Source organism: Scylla paramamosain, chromosome 13 (assembly GCF_035594125.1).
Source record: "Scylla paramamosain isolate STU-SP2022 chromosome 13, ASM3559412v1, whole genome shotgun sequence".
Classification (NCBI taxonomy): Eukaryota; Metazoa; Arthropoda; class Malacostraca; order Decapoda; family Portunidae; genus Scylla; species Scylla paramamosain.
Genome location: NC_087163.1, coordinates 3,447,501 through 3,457,500, shown reverse-complemented (window position 1 = coordinate 3,457,500; position 10,000 = coordinate 3,447,501). Strand labels below are relative to the sequence as shown.

Here is a 10,000-nt window from a genome sequence, read left to right as displayed (position 1 = left end):
CACACACACACACACACACACACACACACACACAGATAAGGAAACTGCATATATGAAGAGTTTCTGCACCACCACCACCACCACCACCACCACCAAACCTTTATATTCAAGCTTCAATCTGAATAAAATTTCCCTTTACGCGAGAGCTGAGAATCAAGGAAGAGGAGGAGGAGGCAGAGGAGGCGGACGAGACGGAGGACGAACACGAGGACGAAGAGAAGGAGGGATCACAATGAAATTAAGCTAAATCGTATGCAGAGGCAGTTGCGGCGGCGGCGAGGGCTGGCAATCACGAAGGAACACGAGAAATCAGAGGAATAAGACAAAGGAAAACGGCAGACACACATCAAAGGAAGGCTATAAGTAAAGAAAATGCACACCTGTAATTGATATCCGGTAAAATTACTCACGAAGAAGCGATACCAAAAAATTAGAAGAGTGAGACAGAGAAAGACAGCAAAAGACCAGTATTTTGAAACGCTTCGCTCTCTCACCACAATTTTCAAAGATCGCACAGATGATTAGCCGAGTTCTCAAGAGTGTTTTCTCCTGTTAATAATGCAGAAATCTTGTTAAGTTGACCCTACAACCGTAAAAACACCCTTCAAAATCCATGGAACTTCAACTGTAACCTTATGAAAGTAGATGTTTCAGAATACGATGCAAAGACACAGTGGAAGCCAATAAATACTCAAAGAAAACCACACAAATACCTAATATCCAATAACATTACTTCGCAAACCTCCATCTGGAATAAGAGAGAGACACAACCTTCCCATTAACACATTCTGAAAGGCAAAGGAGGAAATGAGAGACAACTGAACCACACCACATAGACTGTAGCCCATTAAACACGAGGCCTTAGCACACTCTCTAATTACACCTGAGGAAAAACCTGTGGGAATAATGCATACGAGATGAGGCTGGAAAATAAAAAGAGAGAGTGAGGGGCCATTTGAGAGTCGAGAGGAGGAAGGGAACGAGAGGGAGTGAAGTGAGAGGAAAAGCCGGGCATACACTCCACTTTCCCCTTCATTACCATAGCGGGTGGAAGGGTAAAAGTGCTCCCCGTGGTCTGTACTCCAAGACGTCACGCTCACGAAGTCGCCGACGAAGGAGGGAATGTTGCACTTGAAGATGGCCGAGTTGCCGCGGATCACGTACTCATCAGCGACTCCCACCTCAAACACTTGCGCCACCACTGATGACCACAAGCAGGGCGTTACAGGGGCAGGCAAGGAGTGGGAGACGGAGGGTGGAAAGGAGCGGAAGGGGTGAAGGAAGTAAAGTAAAATGAAAGAGTAAGATGAGAGAGGGAAATCATGTGGCGTAACAGAGATGGGAAAGAAAGGAGTGAGTGAGATGAAGTATAGAAAAGGGGAAAAAAAAGGAAAGAAGGAACGAAGGGAAGGAAGGAAGAGATTTAGAACGGGAGGGAAAGAAAGATGAGAGAGGAAAATCATGTGGCGTAACAGAGATGGGAAAGAAGGGAGTGAGATGAAGTGTAAAAGGGAAGGAGGGAAGGGAACGATGAAAGGGAGAGAAGGATAAGTGAATAAACAAAGCTACAACTCAGTAACGACTCGAACACCAGCAACATGAAAGACCAAGCGACACCAAACGCAAGTCAGTAACAAACAGTACCAAACACCATCACTGACATCGAAACCCGACGAACCGAATCCAAAAAAACAGAAAGCGGAAAAAGGGCAAAGGAAAAAAAAAAAAAAAAAAAACACCGCAAGAAACTCCCAACGCAACAAAGACAACGAGAAATAAATTGTCTTGCGTGTGACTTCGATTAACACGAGGCGCCAGAAAAGCGGTAAAAGAAATTAAGGAATCGTGGGAGCGGACCGAGGATGCGCCACCCCAGTACACGGCGTCCCTTTCCCTCAGCCCCCCCAGTTCATTACCCCTGGGGCTAATATTCAGGGCGGGGAAAGGGAGGGTGAAGAAAGAAGTTGTAATTACGCGTTCAGTACAGTAGCGTCTGGAAGTGAAAACAGTCATTAGAGCTGGGAGACGAAGATTTCAAAGGTGATTAGTTGCTCGCTACCTGTCCCCATTGCCTGCTCCACCCGTCCTTCCCCGTCACCCAGTCCATCCATTCACACGCCCACTCTCCCGAAACACGCCTTCCCCGGGGCCGCTGGTTACCATAAGAGGTGGAAGGGTAGTAGATGCCACCTTCACCGTCCACCCACGCCTGCACACTCACGAAGTCCGCCACGAAGGAGGGCACGTGACACTTGAGGATGGCGGCGTTACCTCGGATGACGAATTCATTGTTGACCTCACTCTTGTAGTCCTGGTACACCACTAGCGAGGGCGAGAGGTCAGGCAGGTCAAACACAGCTAGCTCCTCTACCCTTCCCTTCCCCAACACTCCCCCAAGACTCTTACAGCCACTTAGTGTTGCAAGAAAAAGGTGATATTTACGCGGGTTTTTCAAGGTCGTTGTCTAGCTAAGTTTGAATCGATTCTTGCTGAGATAACTGGTGGAGTTGTTGTTTTTTTCTGGGAGGAGGAGGAGGAGGAGGAGGAGGAGGAGGAAAAGGAGGAGGAGGTGAACAAAAATGAAAACGAGGACGAATATAACTTGAAAAATGAAGAACGAGAAGGAGAAGAAGGGAGACAAAAACAACGAAATCAAGAAGAAGGATAACGACAGAAAGAATACAACACACCACTGACGCTGAACATGAAAGAGAGACGAAGACAAGACGAAAACAAAGGCGAAGCAGCAGAACAGAGCTACCGATACCATTGACAACAACAAAGACGCGGTGAACGATACAGACAAGTCACCCACTGCAAGATGAACAAGTGAAGACCCAGATGATGAAAAAATAACGAGGTTTGTCGGCATTAAGGGCAGACAAGTAAGACTGTATGTAGACGAGCTTAATGAGGTTGCAGGTGTTAATGGAGGCAGGTATAGAGACAGGTAAGGAAGTGAGGCAGGTAGGAAGGGAGGCAGGTAGAGGAAAGGGAGGTAGGAATTGTTCGACTCTTGACCAGCAGGGGCACAGGAAACGCAGGTAACAGTGCAGGTGTTTATTCACAGAAGGTGTGAACAGAAGGCTGGAGGTAGGTGATCTCCCGGCGCCAGGCCGCGCACTTCCACTTAACACTTATGACTGAAGCCTAGCTCGTTCACTCATACACGTATTCATGCCTCACACAAGTCTCGCTCATTCACTCGTTCACACAACTAGCTAACAACCACACACCTCCCCCGAGACATAAGGAAGATTCCTTATCTTTGTTATGGCTACCGTAACACATGAAACAAAGTTACAATGATTGAAGTACAGAAAACACGGTACATATACACAAAACAAACACAGCGTACAATGAACACGTACGACTAATCGTAGGTGCTACGGTGCCACCGCACCTGCAGTCGTCTCGGCTCCCTACGCTGTCGGCTGCTTCGACGCTCTGGTTGCTCTCGGCCACGGTGTACCCCGTTACCCTGATGCTCCGGGCTGCCGGGATGGTGGTGTTCCTCGTGACCCTGATGCTGAAGCGCTGCACCGCCATGAGCGGTGTGCTGCTCGACAGGAAGGGGAGCAAGAGGTCTGTGTGGGCGTAGGTGTCTTCTATTACGCCACATCACGCGACCGCTGCCCATCTTGATGAGGTAGTCTCTCCTTCGCCCAACAGCCACGATGACACCCAGGCGATCCCAGAGGCCTGTCGTGTGATCTTGAACGTCGACGTGGCCACCGAGGTGCAGGAGAGGAAGAGTACGGGCGGACGCGTCGTGGCGAAGTTTCGCTTTCTTCCTCAGTCGCTCTGCCTTGGCGTCGCACTCATCAGCAGCGCGCTGCCACTGCTGAGCGTATGAGCGATGATGAGCCGGGACACAGGACCTCATAGGATGACCGAAGAGGACTTGTGCTGGTGATCGCCCTTCCGCCCTCGGAGTGTTGCGCAGTTCCAGCAACCCGCGAGCGAACGCATCCTCGTCCAGGTGTCCCTGCTGTGTGGTCGTGAGGATCAGCTTCTTCACGGACTTGACCGCTGCCTCGGCGTGACCATTGGAGCGTGGATAATGAGGTGAAGATACACGATGCTCCACCCCCCATCGAGCCAGGAAGCGCCGTACCGATGAAGAAGTGAACTGCGGTCCACCGTCAGTCCTCAGGAGAACAGGCACGCCCGTGTCGGCGAACACACCCCGAAGGACACGAACGAGCTGATCAGCCGATGCTGGACGTGAGCATGCAGACACGTGAGGCCACCCAGACAAGCGATCTACATACACGAGGTATGTACGGCCTGCTGCGTGGAAGTAGTAGTCTGCAGAAACTGACTCAAACACCCTGCTGGGTGTGTCCGTGTCCTGCCAGAGAGGTTCGTTGGCTTGGCTTGGTAGGAGTGGACGGCATAGTGAGCATCCAGAAACGACGTTCTCAACGTCTCTGTCCATACCAGGCCAGTACACCGTTTGTCGGGCCTCGTCGCTTGGTGCGCTCCATCCCCTGATGACTGTCATGGAGTCGCTCTAGTGTTTCTCGGCGGAGGCTGTGAGGAATAAGAAGCCTCGGCCCGTAAACCACCAGGTCGTCGTCTACGGCCAGCAGACTGCGCACCGGCCAGTACGTACGCAAGCGGTGATCGAGGTCGTGGCATTGATCAGGGAAGCCCTCGATGATGACGTTCTTGAGCAAGCAGTACTCCCCGTCTCTTGCTGCTGCGGCACGTACCATTTCCACAGTCTGATCCTGGAGTGGTGCTAAGCGGACGCCGTCCTCATTGGTGGCAGATAACGCTGAGATGACCGCTGAGTGGAGAGGGTCGAGGTCACCAGAAGTAGCAGCATCCTCTTCCTCCACTGGGTCCTGTACTGGAGCACGTGAGAGGGCGTCGGGCACACAGTGTGTCGATCCCTTTTGCCAGCTTGCTGTGAAAGAATACTGAGCAAGCTTCTCCCTCATGCGCTGCAGCCGCAGGTTCTCTATTTCTCCCAACAACTTGCTATTGAGGAGAGGTATCAGCGGGCGGTGGTCGAGCACTAGATCGAAGTGAGGGAGTCCTTTCAGGTAGGTGCCACATTTCCTGACTGCCCAGACGATTGCAGCCATTTCCAACTCTATTACTGCATAGCGGCTCTCTGTGTCTGTAACAAATCTTGACCCGCAATTGCACCCATCTTCCACTGGTCACTGTGCTTCTGCAGGAGAACGAATCCAAATCCGTGCATCCTTGAGGCGTCAGTCTGTAGCATCGTTGGTAATGATGGGTCGAAGTATGCCAAGACAGGTGGGCTGACGAGACACTGTTTCACCTTCTCAAACGCCTCTTCATGGTTAGGAGACCAGCACCAACTGTTCTTCGGGCGTAAGAGATCTCTGAGGGGTTGTGCAGCTGCAGCCACAGCAGGAGAAAAGCTTCCAAGCTGGTTTGTAAGACCCATGAATGATCGTAGGTCGGTGATGTGCTGTGGTCGTGGGAAGTCAGAGATTGCCTTAACTTTCTTTGAGTCTGTCGTGTAGCCTTGTCCAGAAACAGAGTAACCACAGTAATCTACCACTCTTTCCGCGAATGTAAACTTCTGTGGGTTGAGAGTGATGCCGTGCTGGTCACACCGCCGCACAATCTGAATGACATGGGCTAAGTGCGCACTGTAGGTGGAGTCATAGGCCAGGATGTCGTCCACGATCTTGATGGTGTTAGGTATGTCGCCGAGAGCTTGGTCTCCTCGACGGTTATACTCGTCTCCAGACGAGACGAGACCCATAACCGCTCGCCGAAACTTGTACCGACCCCAAGGTGTTATGAAGCAGGTTAAATCCTGGTCTTCTTCTCTAATGGGGACTTGAAAATACCCCATCTTGGCATCAAGAGTGGTGAACCAAACTGCTCCGGTCCCGATCGAGGCGATGGCGTCATGAGGTGAGCGCACTGGATACACGGGCCTCTTCACGTAACGGTTGAGTCGTGTCAGGTCAACACACAGCCTTACACCAGATGTCTTTTTTGGGACAGGCACGATGGGGTGGCACCATGCCGTAGGGTAGTCCACACTCTCGATGATTCCCTTGTTAAGCAGCTCTTCCAACTGGCTCTTAATTTCTTCACGCCAATTGTAAGGGATTGTACGAGATGCTGTTACGGCGAAGGGTCGAGCGTCGTCTGTCAACTCGATGGCCATGGATCCACCAGCCATTGCACGTAAACCTTCCTTTGCTTCGAAGACGCTGGGAAAGGCCTTGATCACAGCAGCAGCGTGCCCCGCACGCTGCTGTGGCGTTGGGTCGTAGGAATGAGGCCAGCTGATCACTTCTGTGGGCGTAGATAGAGGTGGCTGCGAGGCGGTCGGGTACTTGATGGAGCTGTTGCCGGTGTGCTGTTCTTCCCTGCGTAGCGGTCGGATTTGAGCCGGAAAATCTTCGGGGAGGATTCCGAGAGCGATGGAATCGTACCAGCTAAGCAGCGCCCCCTTCACCTCCTTCACCACGCTCACAACAGTCTCAGCTTCCCTGTCGCCCAGTTGCAAGTGCGATGAGAAAGTTCCTACACAGGTGAGGGGGTGATTACCGGCAGCATAAAGTCCATCACCATCAGCGGGCGCCAAGCTGGAGGGCGGGATTCCAAGGAGTGTTGCCGTGTCGAGGCCAATAACGGTCGTTTCGGCCCCAGAGTCAGGAGTCCACGTAATCTTGTCTCTTCCAGCGGGATGTGTGGCGGTAATGAGCACCTGGGGCGCAGGTCGTGCCGTCACCGTCTTTGTGTATACGCCTGATAAGAGCTGGTATACACTGGCACTGGCTCCCCGCCTCGGGCCTGCACCGCGATGAGGAGAGACAGTTGAGGAACTCCTCGAAGCTCCTCGTCGTTTCCTCACTGTCTGCTGACATACACTCGCAAAATGCCCTCTTTTCCCGCAGTTACGACACACTTTATCTATTGCCTGGCATCCCCTTTTGTCACTGCGACAATCTTTGCCACAACGATAACAGCCCGTGGGGCTTGAGCCCCCGAAACTGCCCTTCCTGTAGTTCGAGACAGCGTTCACACCATGGCTCGAAGAGTGAGAGCCGCCCCTTAGTACTGCACTACACTGGTTAGCGCTCTCTGATGCTCTGCAAATATCTATGGCGTTTTCAAGGGTGAGTTTCTTGTTTTCCAGCATGCGTTTCAGAGCCACTTCGTCTCGTGTCCCAACGACAATTCTGTCACGCAGCTGATGGTTTATGCACTGGTCGCAAAAGTCACAGAAATTGGCGATTTCCTTTACAGCACATAAAAAGTCGTCAAAACCTTCTTGCGTTTCTTGCACGCGGGAGTAGAAGTCTCTTCTATCCATGATGATGTTGCGCTGGCTTCGCAGGTACTCACACATTGCATCGAGGATGGTTCTTAACTCCGCGTCTCTCGGTAAGCTTATCCCGTAGCGAAGTGTACGGGTCCACTCGTCGTCTAGGACAGCAGCGAGTGCCGCCCTCTGCTCAGCCAGGGAGAGACAGTCTATCCTGGCGAGGGTTACGTATCCTTCAAACTTATGGCGCCACGTGTCGAACTCACGTAAAGATGCTGACGCCGTTAAGTGAGGAATGATGGTGGCGGACGTCGGGAACCTCGCGCCCTGGGTAGACGTGCTGCGGGCTGTGGTTTCGCCTTCATTGCTCGCCGTGGTGCGACTGGGAGCTTGTGTCCCCACTCTCTCCAGCAGCTGGGTTAAACGCTCCTCGCGAGCCTGACTCTGCTCCGACTGTCGCGCTAGCAGAGCCTGACTCTGCTCCGACTGTCGCGCTAGCAGGGCAGCCAGCGCCTCCAACTGCTTCTCCATTCTGCGCCGTACCCACTGCAGCCTTGTCCTGATCCTACTCACTGCGCCATGTTCGACTCTTGACCAGCAGGGGCACAGGAAACGCAGGTAACAGTGCAGGTGTTTATTCACAGAAGGTGTGAACAGAAGGCTGGAGGTAGGTGATCTCCCGGCGCCAGGCCGCGCACTTCCACTTAACACTTATGACTGAAGCCTAGCTCGTTCACTCATACACGTATTCATGCCTCACACAAGTCTCGCTCATTCACTCGTTCACACAACTAGCTAACAACCACACAGGAATGAGGTAAGGACGGAAGGAGGGAGGGAAGAGAGAGAGAGAGAGAGAGAGAGAGAGAGAGAGAGAGAGAGAGAGAGAGAGAGAGAGAGAGAGAGAGAGAGAGAGAGAGAGAGAAACAAACACAGGCTAAAAGAAATATCAAAGGAGGTCACTGAAGCAACAAAAAGAGAAAACAAAAGCGGGGAAAGGCACAAACAGAGAGAGAGAGAGAGAGAGAGAGAGAGAGAGAGAGAGAGAGAGAAAGCAAGGGGACAAAGAGAGGAAAACCCAGTCTGGCCGCAGAGACTTCGATACAAAGACTTCAAAATTGGGTAGAAATTTCCCCCTTAACGCTGCCGGTCTTCCCACACACACACACACACACACACACACACACACACACACACACACGGGGAAAGGCAAGGCGGCGGCGGCGGTGAAGGCAAGCACATAAAATTAAGCTTCCGTGTAGTAAAAGAGCGGAGACTGCACCTGAAGCTCCCGCAACTAATTAGGTAAACAGGTGAGAGAGGCAAGAGTGGCTCGGATAATCCTGCAATTATTAGAGAAAAGAGAGAGAGAGAGAGAGAGAGAGAGAGAGAGAGAGAGAGAGAGAGAGAGAGAGAGAGAGAGAGAGAGAGAGAGAGAGAGAGAGAGAGAGAGAGAGAGAGAGAGAGGGAGAGAGGCTTAATTATCCCTTAAAGCGCCTGACCTGAAAGGAAAGGGAATAAGTAAGTTATGGGCAGACTTCTGAAAGGTAGACAAAAGGAAACTATGAGCGAATGATACTGTGTCTTCTACCTCCTCCTCCTCCTCCTCCTCCTCCTCCTCCTCCACACGCCTCCACCCGTTACCGTAGGAGGTGGAGGGGTAGTACACGCCGCCCTCGCCGTCCACCCACGCCTGCACGCTCACGAAGTCCGCCACGTAGGAGGGAATGTTACACTTGAGGATGGCCGAGTTGCCGCGGATCACGTACTCGTTGTTCACCTCGCACTCGTAGCTCTGAGGCACCACTACGGGAGGTCACAACAGGTCACAAGAGGTCACAGTGGGTCGAGTCATACCAGTGGGCCTATTCTTTTAGTGGGTCTTTTTTATTTAATCTTCCTTTATGTTGCCTTTAACCAGATCACCTTTTACATGGAAGATAATAACTAATAATGTGTTAATTCAGGTCATTTTAGGTCATGCTAGGTCACGTGAGGTCAATTCAGATTATGCTACCTCAGGTCAGGTCATACCGAGTCACACACAGGGTACATTTCAGTCATATCACGTCAGGTGAGAGCATCCCAAGTGACATTACTTCACGTCAGGTCATATTAGGTCATGCTGGGTCACGTCAAACTGCAGTGCATCACTCTAACTCTGGGTCATGTCATTTCACACTAAATCATCAGGTCACACTGTGCTTAGTAACACCTCCCGCTGTCCCAATCTAGGTCACCTCATGGTCATCTCAAGGTCACACTGGGCCCGTCATGAGTCAGCTTCCCTTCAGTTATTAATACACAATACTCTGACATTCGGGTGACCTTTTGGCAATCGGGAAAGGTGACCAGGCCGCCATCTTGGTGCGAAGAGTCAATACCATGTTTGGAGTCAAGCACGAACAGGCACAGTCATTTTGGATTTATTAACATTTGCGTTATTATGACTTATTTAACGGGGGCACAAGTAAGATTTGGGATTATGAACACTGCTAGGAAATATACATGACGAGATGACTGACTGACTGATTGACTGACTGACTGATTGACTGACTGACTGACTGACTGATTGACTGACTGACTGACTGATTGAATGACTGACTGACTGACTGACTGATTGACTGACTGACTGATTGAATGACTGACTGATTGACTGACTGACTGACTGATTGACTGATTGACTGACTGACTGACTGATTGACTGACTGACTGACTGACTGATTG

At 51.3% G+C, this 10,000-nt stretch overlaps 1 protein-coding gene across 1 annotated transcript in view; it reads right to left on the bottom strand.

Moving 5' to 3' along the window:
• Nucleotides 1–10,000, bottom strand: part of LOC135106350 (cell adhesion molecule Dscam1-like) — a 190,899-nt gene that overhangs the window by 171,153 nt on the left and 9,746 nt on the right. The window contains exon 3 of the mRNA XM_064015271.1: nucleotides 8,918–9,079. Coding sequence (XP_063871341.1) covers nucleotides 8,918–9,079 — 162 coding nt within the window. The remainder of the gene's footprint in view (nucleotides 1–8,917; nucleotides 9,080–10,000) is intronic.